The 15,541-nt window shown below is 31.8% G+C and overlaps 1 protein-coding gene across 1 annotated transcript in view; it reads right to left on the bottom strand.

Annotated features, from left to right (window-relative positions):
• Positions 1-10,356, bottom strand: part of LOC118189668 (mitochondrial carnitine/acylcarnitine carrier protein-like) — an 88,522-nt gene extending 78,166 nt beyond the window's left edge. Inside the window, exons 1-2 of the mRNA XM_035360329.2 lie at positions 10,116-10,356; positions 764-856 (exon numbers count right to left, since the gene is read on the bottom strand). Of these exons, the coding sequence (XP_035216220.1) occupies positions 764-856; positions 10,116-10,217 (195 nt within the window). The 5' untranslated portion in view covers positions 10,218-10,356. The remainder of the gene's footprint in view (positions 1-763; positions 857-10,115) is intronic.
• Between the last annotated feature and the right edge of the window lie 5,185 nt (positions 10,357-15,541).

The raw sequence follows: 15,541 nt of genomic DNA, 5'->3' as shown, positions 1-15,541 counted from the left end.
AAGCTAATGCCACATTGTGTTAAAAATATTTAAAAATAGTATATCTTTAGAATTTCTGAAATTTTTTCAACAGATAGTCTCGAGCACTTGAGATAAAGATGTTTTATTTCCCTACAAGGTTCCCACTGCTCGCTTTGAAATTGCTGAGTTTTTAAATCAAAAATTCATTAAAGTTTTACAAAATATGAAAATGACAATAAAACAAATTCCAAACTTGGGCTTCCAAGTTTGCTCAGGTGCAGGACTATGTTATTCAAAATTTGATGACTCTAGGTACCGCTGTTTCTTCACAATGCGAGAAACATACATATATTCATATGGATTCTTCATTAGTTAGTTTATTTAAATATAATACAGGACAATAATACTTAATGGCAACAATGAAAAGTGATACAGCCATTCAATGCAAAATGCCATTTCAAGACTAATAACCCTTCTGGGTTAATGCCCATATTTGGGCTACAAAAAGTTGTCTTATCACTCTTAGATACTTGATGTTTTATGATATGAAAGGAAAAGGAATTATACTTATTTTATTTATTTTGTCATATTATTTTGTTTAATTTTAGCATCACAGAATCGTTTTAAAAAGAAATTTGCATTTCTTGCTAACAGTTAAAAATTAAATTCCATATATAAACAATTAAATAAATTTAAAATAACTCAATATATTATACTAAAAATGCAATGCATTACATAACAACTTTCATTTCCAGAACAGAGAAGGGAGAAAAACCTCTTCTTTAAAGTCATTTGATATTACCTCTTTTATAATAGTCTTCTTTGCACAGTCAAATGTTCCAGAATACATTGGAAGCTCTCCCATTGCTGGCTTTGGCATTGTTTGCAAGCGTACCTAAAATCAGCAAATTATAATTTAATCTTAAAAACATGTTTTTAAGGTATACTAAAGCTAAAAACCAACATAAAAATATTTTATCTTAACATTAAAGAAATTCCGAATAATCACCACAGACTATATTTTTATTGTATTTTAATACAAATTTAGCATATTGGGAAGATACTTTTTGCTAAGACAGCAGTACAAAAGTAAAAAATAATTATATGCAAGCATTCCAACAGCACTCTTATAAGAAGAATTCAAGGAAGAAAATGCAAATTAAAATACTAAATTGCTTTACATAAAACAATGATTATTCCACACATTAAGAAAAGAAAAGAGTGAAACTAAAAAAAAGATTAAATCACACCAGAGGTATGCAGATTTCCCACAACATTTTCATACATAAGGCAACCATATTACTATTTTTTATAAACCAATATTACTATTTTTTAGCTTTTGAGAAAAAGAAAAAGAATAAGTTATGAAATCAAGTCAGATGTGCTTTTCTAAGCTTAAATTAACATAATCAATACTTAAGATGCCAAACATCATTAGAGAAGCATTTGGCACCATAACATCTAACAAATAGGTTTCTTTCAGATTATCCACAACCCTCTTCCTCCCCCCACCAAGAAAAATAAGTATTCATAAGGCAACACACTATGTCACCAAAAATAGTTATGTGGAAGATCATGATGTCACCAAAATGTATTCACATGCCAACCCAAGCAGCAGCTATCCAAATTTGATAATAATTTTCCTGATTAGTGTTTTTGTTGCATTAAGTGCATTCCCCCCCTCGTAAGTAACAGTAATGGGGCTGTACAGTTTGCCACCTGATGAAAAGGAAATCATTATATTTCTTCAGAAATATGGCATTTTCTTCAACTGTACACAATGCAAAACTTGCATCTTATTTAACTGTACTTCTCAAACAATAGAATTTTATGGACAGAAATTATGTGTGCAATGTTAAATTTGTGCAATTCTGATTTTTTTTAGCAATAACAGGTTGCTGAATACATGGGAAAAACAAAAGAGTGCACAATTCTCCAATGATTTTAAGCGAAAAAATGATCACTGCATAAATGAGGAAAACAACAGAAAAAAATTACGTAAGGATTTCTTAAAAAAAGATACGTTTCATTATGGATGTTTCTTGCATTTCTAATTATACTGTTTCATTTGTGTTTTATAGAATTTTTGACTAGAAAGTGCCATCATTTTCAAAATTGTTATTGCTTTTCATGCATTATAGGCAATTACACATCTTTAGAATGATTTCAGAATTTGTGTTTAAAATGTAAGAGTAATTTTTTAAATGTTCAATTTGATAGCTTTTTCTGAACTGTAAGTCTGCACCATGAGTTTCATGATAAAATGGACTTTTACAAAATTTACAAGGGTACTAACTTCTATTCTTCTTCTGCTATTTTTCATAATGCGTCAATCATGGTGGGTTTGCACTTTAAAGAGATCTCTACAAATATCAAAAGGCACAATAGTTCATAGATAAAACATCAGGGAACTTCAGGAGCACACCGAAAACGAATATATGCAATACCTATTTCAATCTTCACTTTTTTTCAAGGAATGCAAAAGTTCTTTTTGAAATATGACTTCTTGCTTTATCTTGATGAAGTTTTACTCTTTGAAAATAACTGGGATTAAGGAATGGAATTCCTTCTTTAAGTATCAAACATAAAACCTTCTCTTAATATTTAGTTGATTTTAACATTTCCAGTTTTTATTCTTCTTATTTTTTATTGTAAGAGAATCCTATAACATAAAATCTAATTCAGAAGTCAAACAACAAAAATCAGCGTTATATTTACAAAATTTTCACAGGACTAGTTTCGATGGTTTTACCGAACCACCATCCTCAGCTGCAAAACTGCAAATGCATACCCAAGCTTTCACATCTAATCTCCTTCAAATGATCATGCAATGCACTTTTTACAATATCTAGTCCGTCTGATTATTCCTGTACTGTTTTAAAATGGATTTTCAACTACAGCTTCTTTTAATAGGTTCTTGTCCACAGAGGACCTTTGTCTACAGCAAGCATCATCTTCCAGACTGAAATTTTTATGCTTAACTTTCTCGAACCACCTTTGAACTAGGCCATCAGACACAGCACTTTGTCTACATATCACATAAATTTTATGAGCAGTCTGATTATCACTTTTTTAAATAAAGGAGCATAATTTAATAAAAATAAAACTTCCAGTTTTCTATACTTAGCCTGGCACTAAAACAAAATTATACCAAAAAAACACATGCTAGAATTATGCAAAAGACCATATTTAAACACCCGCTTGAATAAAGATCATTTCTTATTAGCAGTAACAAAACAATTAAGACAAACCATATTTCAATTTAAAAAACCACAGATCTCTCTAGATGACCAAATATTTCAAGTATAGTTTTTAGCTGAAATTTTGTTTATACCACTTTACTATCAATAACTGAATTCTTTATTTTATTTACAAAAAAATAAAAGTAATTATGTTTTATTTCATGAACTATGAAGCTATCACCAAGTAGAATCATTTAGCACCAACTATGGATAAGCATGAAATAAAAACACACTCTTAACACCTCCACTTTTGTTCTCAATACGATGTGTTTTGTTTTTATGAATAAGGATATAATTCAATGTTATGGCTATATTTTTTCTTGCATTTTGAAAAAAATATTAAAGTTTGATATTTGCAGTGGAATTATTTCCAAAGATATGGGATCCTACTATCAAAAAGTGTGTATATATATGTTACCATGAAACACTGAAATTGGAGAATGTCGACTTTCACCGGAGAATATCAACATTCTCCAAACACGTCGGTGAAAGATCGAATATTGCATTACATTCTTGTACATTCGGACCCTCACTGGTGTATGTCGACAATCACAGATATGCTCTGGTGCAGGTCGAAAAGAGAGGTCATAATAGTTTAAGTTGTTGCAATAAATAAGATTTGAATCACATAATTTAGTAAGTTTTTTATTACTATTATTTTATTTTCTCATTTAGAATGCACCGTATAATTAAGTTTTTAACTTCTATTATTTTCCTTTCCCATTTTGAATGTACTGCGTGTTTTAAGTTCTTATTTTAAGTCTCAAGTGCGTTTTTTCGCAACTGAATTACGAAGAAGAAAATATAACATTCTTATATGTTCAACATTCACCATTAATAGATGGTGAATGTCGACAATTACCGGTGTAAGTCAGAAATAAGATTATTTGGAAAATATTTCGGACTTACACCAAGCAACTAGGTGAATGTTGACATTCACCGGTGCAAGTCGACATTCTCTAGATTTCGGTGTTTTACCGTAACATATACACAATATGGTTAGCTGAAGATGGCCAACAGAACAGATATATTGGAACAATTACCTGCAAATTTTTTATTCACAGAGCCTTCTAAACATAGTTTCAAGTAAAACCAGAAGACCTAACAGAACACTAGAAAATGATGAAAGGCTTTCTATGAAGCACAAATATGCAGCAGGTAGAATACTGGTTGTTGATTAAAGTGGTGTTAGTTCCTTTAGAATTCCATGGAAATGATTGGTGCAACATTAGCAGGATCTTCACCACTTTTTCAGGTTTGATGGCAACCAACTTTGATGAAGAATGGGATAATACATAAGTACTAAACAAATAATCTACAATAAAATCATTTCTCATGGTATAGCTGTATCAGGGAAATTTTTGTAATACGCATAATTTAATTAAACAATTTAATCTTGGAAATAGATTTATTTTCTTATAGGCATGATTATATTATGCTTTAAAAAAACTGTTTTGTAATAATATATTCTTATCTATTATACAATACAAAGTCCGCAATCCGGACTCGTCAGGACTTTGATGATTCCGGATTAGGGGTTTTTCCAGATCATAGATCATCAATTTAAACCTGGTAAGATGGCATTCAGAAATTATACAATTAAAAATATGAAATCGTAATTTATGAAATGAACAATTATGATCTAAAGGGGTATCAAAATTTACAAAAAAAAAAAGCTTAATATTTATTTGTTTACATTATTAAACATTTCTTTCAATGTAAGTTGTTTAAGATGCTTCTACAAAAAATTCAAAAAGTTCCTTTTTATTGTGTCACATATAGTGCACTTTCCAATGCCATAATTCTCGCATAATTTTAAAACGGATAGGCCTTTATCCATTTTTTGCAGCAATTGCACTTTTTGTTTAATGGACATCGAACCTGCTTTCGCTTTGTAGATCCTTTGGCAGCTACAGAATCGGATACTCTTTTTGACATAATCGAAAGTTCAACCTTAATTTTTATAAAATAGTTCTAACAGTCTGCAAAAAATAATAAGCCGGATCCAATTAGAAGATTAAGGAATAGCACAATCTGCAACATTAACTAAAATGTCTTAGATAATTTTAGCCTAGCTTATACCGTCCATTATATATTAAATGTGCATGCGTAAACACATTATGCACATGAGTAAACACATATGCACATGCGTAATTGCATTATGCACTTACGCATGCGCATAAAGTTTGTAGCTTTGAGGTCCAGATTACAGACTTTGTACTGTATCTTTTCTTATATATATACTGTATATAACCTGTATAAGTCGAGATATTTTGGAAAAAAAAAAAAAAGAATTCAAAGTGGGGGGGGGGTCGACTTATACGCAGGGCCATAAAAAATTAAAAGAATGGGAAGTTAAAAAATTTCTTTATATAATGCAGTTGTTTTCTTCCCGCACTCAAATTGGACATAAGTCACTTACCTGAAGTAATTTCATGACTTAAATTATGTGACGAACTAATCACAGAGTTTCATACTTTAACTAGAGTAAGTTTCGATTAAACCAAATAATTTTCGGCCCCCCGAACAACCGGTCAATATCGAGCAATTCGCCAACACGGCAAGAAAAGAGAAATGCAGATAGTTTTTACGTACATATAAGTCTTTATAATAGTTATTGTTCATTCATGAAATACTTTTGTTAACAGGCCTACACGTCAAAATTTTAAAAAATAGCCCATGCAATAACCGAACAGTTTTGAATATTTCTTTTAACTTTTAAAAAGGGAAAATGCAGATAGATTTTCCGTAAGCAAATCTTTTACAGAACAAATTCTAGGTTACTGTATACGATCATTTTTTCCCAATTATCCAGAGTGGATTACTTCCGTCGACCAACATTTACAAAGGCAGGCAACATTAAAAAGCCGAATATTACATTAATTGCTCAGTGGGTTAAAGATGCTTGAAATGAAATATCCTCTGAAATGATAAAATCATTTAAAAAATGTATTAGCAACGAACTAAACGGCACAGATGATAATGCTGCTTTTGAAAGTGAAAATGATGACGAAGGCTCTAGTAGTGATTGTAACGATCCAGAGTTCGAGACTGAAAATATGTATGATGACGAGCCAATGATGACAAAAGAGTTCTATGAAATGTTTGACGAATCTGACCATGAATCAGACGTTGAAGGATTTTGATTTTGTTTATTTACCAAGGTATTTTTTATCGTATATTTACTTTTTTCTCAGATGATTTTGAATAAATGTAGTACTTAAAAATTTTTTTTCGAAGTTTCTCGATCGATTTCAGAAGTGGGAGGTCGACTTATATGCAGGTTTCTTATTTTCTATGAGTTTTTTATTTCGAAGTGTGGGGGTAAACTTATACGCGGGTATATACAGCACAAAGTTCAAAATCTGCACTCTTCGAGACTTCGGATGTTAGATTTATCAATTTAAATCTAGCAAGATGCCATGTAGAAATTATAAAATATGAAATTGTGATTTATGAAGTAATGAAGTATTTATGATCTAAAGGGTATCAAAATTTACAAAAAAAAAGCTTAATATTTATTTGTTTACTTTATTAAACATTTCTTTCAATGTAAGTTGTTTAAGTTGCTTCGTTTATTGTGCTAATATTTTCTCTTTAATTCTGCAGACAGACATAAACTCTTGTTTAGTTACATTGCTGAAGACCTGTAACTTCTGAGAATTCAGACTAACTTGTCAATAAAAAATTTTTCGTTTTCAATAACTTCTCCGTCACTTTCTTCACTCTATCGGTAGTGGTATTTTCTGGATCTAGAACCATACTACAGATTTCGCCATTCATTAATTGATTCATAATTGAGAAGCATTGTCATCACAATGAAAAACTTCTTTTATATCAACTTCATTTATTACCGCTTCTCCACATTTCTTTACAAAATCCGTTAATTGGAAAATTTCACCTTTGTTTTGCGATATCCGAAAACCTTTAATTTGCGATCAAATTTAGCTATCGTTCGCTATACATCATGAGCTTGGCGACTAACGACAAATTGTTCAGTTAAATTTTATCTTCCTTCTATCGCACAATGCCTGAATTGCACAATTAAGCATGAATTGTATTATTTTAATTATTTATTATACTTATGTCTTATTTCTTGCACATGCTTACGGCTTATCAGAGTTCTGAATAAATAAATTCCCACATATACTTAAGCCTTATTGAAGGCTGGCGCTAGGTATCTTACCGCCCGATGCAGTCTCTGTGGGCCCTGAATTCTCAACACGGCATGGCCATACGAACCCTGGTGCTTGTTTTGCGTTTATATGAATAACAAATCAGTTATTCTTAATTCAAATAGTCCTAAATGTTACCTTTGGGTCTATGAGTATCATCAACAAAATCTATTTTTAGCATATGGAAAGAAATTTTCGGTAAATTTTAACTCGTCAACATTTTTTAGTGCATTTAACTTAAATCTGTAATCATCGCCAAGCGTAATGTCAACATAAAATGTTACCATGCTCCTTTATTCTTCAATTACTAACATAAAATAAATTCTTAAGGATCACTATGTCACTCATTACTCAAGCTGTCATGTGTTGATAAATATGCGGTGATTAAAAGAAAGTATAATAAATAATGATTCATCAGTTGGCATCAGATTAACGATGTATCTATGTGGAATATTTCAGTTCGAGATGTGTGCCAAGCAGATATGCAGCAACGAAGCCAAATTACTGATTGTACAAATTTATGCTAAAATGATTGTTTCTTCAATAACAAGGTATTTTATTTAGTGTCAAAGTAAAATTAAGAATTGTGACTCTCCAGATATTTTATTACACGCATAGGGGGAATCAAATGCGCATGCATAAAGCCTACGAGAAAAACATTGGTGGTTTTGATGTCCAGATTTCGGACTTTGTACTGTATATATAAAATTTTGACTGCATTAAAATGCTTCTCAATGTAAAATCAATATCAAGATTTACCTAAATTAATGTTTCTCAAACTTTACTCAATCCCTAACCTTTTTCTTAATCAACTTTTCATCATTATCCTTTCTGTACATATGCAGGAATGCATAACATATATATGTGCCTAAGCCCATTTGTATATTATTTTATTAAAATTATTTAAAGCTATTATTCAGAACATAAGTATGTCTAATTACATTAAAAAAAATATTTAACATGTTTTATATTTCTGTAAAAATTGCCAGCAAATATATATATTTTTTTTTTAAATTTCTGGTAATTATGTATATATGCGGTAATAAAACATAAAGCAATAGAAAAATAACATTAACACTTCAGTTTAATTAATGTGACAAATGAGCTCAGTGGAAAATTAACAGCATATCAAATATTGTAAAGACCTTATTTTAGTTTAACCAATTATTTTAAGAACTTTCCCTTCTGATTTCAGTTTCCTGCCAGAACGCAAATTCAAATGACGTATATGCATATATAAATAAGTTCGGAAATAGTATTTATGTAGCAGAATCTAAGAGTTGGAGAGTTAGCTCTGAATTTATGCTACATGTTTGAAAGTAGCTCTGTAGCTGAATACTTCATGCTAGCCACTTACCTTAGATCATATTGATATCATAGGCTTTGCTTTGGCGTGTGCAGCCAATTAAGCAATTTAGATTAAATAGCAGTCAATCGTATAGCTAAAAATAAATTCAGTGTGATTGTACATACAATTTTGTGTTTAAATTACACAGTCACAAGTGGCGGTTAATTTTTTAGTGCCGAGTGAGTGCACGTTCTACTTAATAAGATTGGCCAAAGATTGTTATAACCTTTGTCTGCAATCATCTGTTTTCTCTCAAGACATAACGAGACTTTGTTACTTCATCTTCAATAGGGTCTACAGTTTATGCTCCCAAAAGCAACAAGAAGACTTGTACAAATATTAAGTCACATGACATCCCATTTAAAAAATCTGCATGTGTTTCCTTTACGCAATCAGAAGTTTGCACAGTCAAATTAAAGCCCGTTCTGTAAAACATGTTGGAAATACATGAGAAAAGAAGAATCAAATACAATATTATTTTGTACACAGTGTGTTGAAGATGTTAGATTTATTTTGTCTAATTTCATCACCATTAAAAAAACAACAATAGCATTAAAACCCTGCGTCAAACTCTCAATTCCTGGGATTTTCTAGGTAATATTAAATGATCCAGAGAGCACTTTACTGCTCACTTTCAGAAACACTGATCTAAATCGATATATTACTTGAATTATGGAAATAATAAAATGAGCTAATACAAATGATGGTAAAATCCTAGTATACGGTGCAGCCTTGGCACGATTTTGAAAATTATAGCCAACACCAAAAATGACCCAAAGAACGTCTATGTATATACTATACACTATATACTAAGTATATACTATGTATAACTATATATATTCTTTGAATGACCCGTTTACTACTCATCATATATGTCCCGTTTTTACTGCTCATCATAAAGTCGTCAAAAGTAGCCAAATCCCGTGTGCACCGGATACTAGGATTAAACTCAAATGATTTTATATTTTATAATCACCGTTATATTCTGGACACTCAGAGGAAAAAAATTTCTCGTACGTGTACTAATCAATTACAGAATGTTTAAATTAGGTATCTCGCATGGTTCTTGCATGATATTCAGTTAGTTAAAATATCTTAACAAGGATTCAAAAAATTTTCATACAAGATTTTTATTGAATATTTAACCATAGGCTATAAAATCTACATTTCAGATGTCGCGTAAATAAGTACATTCCTTAACAGCACTTTAAAATAATAAAAAGGAATAAAAACAAATTCTAATTCACTGCAAGTAACAATTATAAACATTACAAGCATCACACATATTACAGGACAGAAGTACTGCGTAATTCTGGTAACTATTAAGCATAATTATCGCATTTACAAATTTTGCATTAACTAAAAACAAATAAGTAGCCAGTCAATTACTTTAATTGTATCTAAAGGATGCCCAGCGGCTACACAACAAATGCCACCAACACCACCCGCCAAGAAATTCTTAATAGGACTTGTTCTCTGTTTCTCGGACATAATTACTTTTAAACTACACTACAAAAATTATATTAGACAAGAAAATTATCCTATAACGTCTATCACATGCTAATTTATTTGTTGACAATACGTCGTTGCCAAACCAAAGAATTTGGCCAAACTCTGTCGATCTGAAACTAAACAAGAAACGGCACGGAATGACAATGCAATAACTTTGATTAAAGAAAAAAAAAAAAAAAGTATTTATTTATTTTTAAATATTCAGTCTTACACCTAATACGGTAATTTTATTGCGATTAGAACTAAAGAGATTAATTTAGCAAAAAAATTTTAACGATTTTTTATGGTTCTAAAATGCCAAATTGTTTAGTATTCAAAAAAAAAAAAAAAAAAAAACCCAAGATTTTCAAATGATGCGCTTCTGAACTTATCAAAGGCGCTTTTGAAAATGTTTAATATTCTATTATATTTATCAATCAATTACCAATTATTTGCTGTTTGCTTCAGAATAACAAGCTAGTTCTTTACCACTACATGTTTTTCATTCCCCTAAGAACCTATAAAAGTTCGTTAAATTCCATAAAAGTGGGAAAATCCTGTGCACTTGCGCCCACCAGTGGCCGAGCGGTAACGTCGCTGAACACTGGCAGTTCGGTCCGAGGTTCGAATCCCGTGAACGGGCTGGCTGCATGGGTGTTTCCGTGGTTTTCCCCATGTGTAACGTGTATACGAGCCAGTTTTCCTTAAAAAGTCCTCCACGAAGGCATCCCTCCCTTAAGGCAGATAGCCCTCGAGTGCTTTGCCGTAATCTAATAAACCAAACCACACCTGTTCACTTGTAATAAAAGTGCTAAGTCTTCAGCAGTAAAGAAGTTGATCAGGCGTGGCGCCATTTATCGGCCACGGATGAAGTCTTCGTTGGATAAGCAATAATAGTAATTAGATATCGTCAGGCATAACTTTGGCATATCTTTTCGCAATGGCATATCTTTTACATATTATCGTAAATTTGACACAGTATAGTATAGTAAAAATAGAAAATAATATATACAAGTCCCAGAAATCTTTGTGCTTTCGTCTGAGGCGAAAGTACATATATCTTAATACTCACAGGGAAGTAGACTGTCACGTGATATACGAATTTAATTATGATAAAGTCCGTGCCGCCTTGGTACCGGACAAAGTCCATAATAAAATGAAAATGATGATAAAGAGGAAACAAAATCTAGATTAAATAGTTGAAAATAATAAAATATATACAAGAATTACCATCTAACATTATGATGTAGACAGGGCTTAATTTCTAAAATTAAAATGGAAGACCATCAGCAAAGAGGAACAAGAGTAAATAAATAAATAAAATGACTATTAAACTCATTAATAATATTTAAATTAAATAGTTAATTATTATTAAATTAACTAATAGCTATCTAATTAATGTTTATAAATTGCTATTATGTCAATAATTATTATATAATTAATTAAATATTATTTGTTGAAATGATTAAATAATTAAAGATTAAAGTAATTAAATAATTAAAATTAAATAAAATGTAAATACATAAATTAATATTTGATAAGCAATTTTTAATAAAATTTTATTTTAGAGATAAAAATTTCCACTGAAATTGTTATTCAATTACATACAAGAAGTGCCGCAGCCTTCTTATTCAGGGCTCCGGTGCGCTCCGGCTAGAATTATGATTTATTACAAAAACTAAGAAGCACCGGAACCGGAATCCGGTGGGTTCCGGCCCAATTTAAGCTCTGATTGTAGGGGAAAAAAGTTCTTTTATCATCACAAAAATTAAATATGCTTAAAGTATAGCTGATGAAAATTCAGATAATGCTAAAAACAAGGCGAAACAGAATGAGAGCGTGAGGGTATGAGTGGCTGGAAACAAAAAAATGAGGGGATCTTCGTGAGAGAGAACGTTCTCTTTGACCGCGGCTCTCTGCTGATATAATTATAGCCATCAATCAAAAGTGTGTCAGGGGTAAATTGAGTTCTGGATCTGACTTCTAAGGATGGATGTAAAGTTGCTGGTTACGCTTTTCGCCTCCGTATTTGGTTACATTAGTGGACAATGTATAGGACGTGTTTGAGCAGGTTTAGCTCAGTATTTCACTCTTATTGTACTCGCTGTCAATTAACGCACATTTAAGAACACAAATTTTCCTTCCTGTGAGGATAACTAACTGTAACCATCGATAACAATATACTAGATACGATGGCATGGCGAGAAATTTACGCGTTCCTAAACACCCCCCCCCCCCGAATTCATTGCCTTCTTAAATGGAAAGGATTTCGCATGTGAGTGAGGGGACTTTACTTGAACGTCTCATGTTTCGTATTTTTAGGGAAATAGAGTATTGCAAGATCTGCTTATTGTTAAACTAAAACGTTAGGAATTCTAATTTTTTCCCCTTGAAATTGCAGTTCAGTTTTATAAAAAGAAGTACCGGAGTTCATCTTATCTAAGGCTCCGGTGCGCTCCGGCTAGAATTGTAATTTATCTTAAAAATTGAGAAGTACCGGAGCCGGGCTCCGGTGGGCTCTGGCGCAATTTAAGCACTGGATATATAGTTCTGGACCGTTTATGCGACTGTTCAATTAGATAGTCGTACTCCCCTATGTTTTTAATATCTTCGTGAGTGAAGGAATCACATTTTTCATAGAATTTGAATGTAATATTTAGTAATTCAGCATCTAATGGTAAAATCTTTAGAGAATTATGAATGACAGTGCTCCTAACGAATCACGGAGGTTTGATAGTAATCTGAGAGTTTTACTCTGAAAACTTTGCTCTGTTTGAACGTGCATTAGTGCCCACGCCGGGGCGGCATATAGAATTATGGGTCAGATTGCCTGTAGACAGAGTGTTCTTTTAGTGTTGATATTTAACTTCGAATTTTTGCACATTAAAGGGTAAATGCTCATTAAGGCACATTGTGCTTTGTATCTGATATAATTAACATGAATTTTGAAAGTTAACTTCTGGTCGAGATAAACACCTAAATATTTTACTTGGTGCTCACGAGACACGATTTGTCCGTTTAGCGTAATTTCTTCTAAGTCTTGAGGGATAGTTCCTTTTATAAAGAAATCACTTTGATTTTTCGGGATTAATTTTTATTTTCCATCCTTTAAACCATAGTGAAATGCAATCAATGGCATTCTGTAGTTTATTTCTTGCATGATATGGATTAAGTGAGTGACATAGAAGTGCTGTACCGTCGGCATAGCACGCAGTGAGAATATTTTCAATATTAGGAAGATCATTAATATATAAATTATAGAGAAGCGAAGAAATTACCGACCCCTGTGGTAAACCCGCGTGAATTTTTCTTGTGGTGGAATAGCTATCTTGAATCTTAAATTGAAAAGTTCTGTTCTTTAAAAAATCAGCGGTTAGATGGATGATAGCGCCAATTAAACCAAACCAACCAAAAAAACCTAACAATATAATTGTACAAGAAAATTAATAACTTACCTTGCGTGAGCAGAACTTAAAAGTTTATTTTACTACAAAATGCTTTAATCATGACATATTTTCTCATTTTAGAATTCATCCCATCAACAATACTTGAGAGTTCAGATAAAATTCAGAATATTAGATTTTTTTAATGATCATTATGGCTCAGCAAGTCACCTATGTATTATCCTCTAAACAGCAAGGTTTCAATTTTGTCAGTTGCGTCTGGCGCATGGGCAAGCGGGAAAAGCCTTGATCTGTGAAGCAAAGGAGTTATTAAAATTTCAGCAGTGGACATATTTTGAATTCACAGAATTTTTCCAGGTTTCATAGTATCCAGAAAATTGTCTCTTGACAGCCTTCAGAATGCAGTGGAATTGATTTGAGCTATGACATACTTTGAAAATATGCAGCCATTTCATTCCATTTGTCTAAATCATATTTAATTGTTTATGACTTAGAACAGAATGCACTCAAATGCTGAAGCATCGCAAAACATCAAAAGCATTAATATGCTTTCTAAAGCCAAGAGATTTTTATGGCTTCGTATGTTTTATTATGCTGCATGGTCCATTTCCAGGAGACATTTCCCTCAACAAGCTAAAGGCTCTGCAGTAATTGCTTTACTAGAAAGAAAGCTATGATAAAAATCTAAAAAGCCTAAAAGTGATTGTAATTGTTGTTTATTCCTTGAAATTGGAACAAACTGTATGATTTCAAGTTAGATGGATGAATACCATCTGGAGTTCATTTTCTATCCCAGAATTTTGGGTTCGGTTATATTGAATTGAATTTTCTTTATTTGCATGCAAATCTGTTTCTCTACCATGCGTCAGAATTTGTCGTAGTCAATCAGTGAGTTCTTCCAAAGACACTGCCTTCATAAGAAGATCATCAAAATACAAAATAATGGCACTCTAAAATGCTATTATATCATCAATAAGGTTTTAAAGCCATCTCAGACCAACTTTAATTCCATACTACACCCTGTAAGCATCATTTAAATTTGTGAGCACATTTATCTGACATAACTATCAGAACTTTAGCAGATTTATCACCAACTAAAAGTTTGAGTCAAACTGACGCCTGTATAAAATTAACTCAGTCTCTTTAATTAAATAATAAATTACACTAGGAATTATATTAGTATGATTTTTCACTGCATTATTTAAAATGATTTAACAGTATGTTAACTTGATTAGAGCACAGTTCAGTTGGTCTGAAATGCTTTAACCCCTTGGGTACGGATTTATTTGAGAAAATATTTGCATGTGGAACGGATATAATTTTTGGTTGCGATTCATGAATAGCTACTTCACTTCAGGAGTGTAAATGTAACAAAATTTAGTATTTAGGTAATCCACTATATTTCTAATCTTTCTTATTCTGTCATCTTTATTTTCCTTTTCATTATCCGTAAAATGTAGAAAGATTGATATATCAAAAGCTGATCGCGTGAAATAGTGCTGGCAAAAATTGGAGTACTTATTGCATATCTTTTTGACCAATACATATGCATTTTTGGCTTCTTCATGTGCGACATCAAGATGCATAATGCAATACTATAAGCTTTCATTTCATCAGAACTTACAGGAAACCACCTTTTTTTTTTTTTTTTTTGTTACACACCCTTCTTTTTCTATCCCTTGTCTGGCATATATATTCGTCTGTTCTACTATAGTGCCCCAAAATTCTTCATTCAAGACTTCTTTCCAAACATCTAAAGGCGTAGGATTACCACCTAGTCTATGCAGGCTCAAAGGATTAATTCCATATATTTCAGAAAAACTTTTTATATCGGCTACATTTTCTTCTTCTTCCCAAATCCATTTCTCTGATACCGGTTCACGAGAAGATTCACTATCACTGCTCGATAGACGTCTTTTG

This window comes from Stegodyphus dumicola, chromosome 4, assembly GCF_044657685.1.
Source record: "Stegodyphus dumicola isolate Sdum_Otavi_A_Nest chromosome 4, ASM4465768v1".
NCBI lineage: Eukaryota > Metazoa > Arthropoda > Arachnida > Araneae > Eresidae > Stegodyphus > Stegodyphus dumicola.
This window is presented reverse-complemented; position numbering and strand designations above follow the sequence as displayed.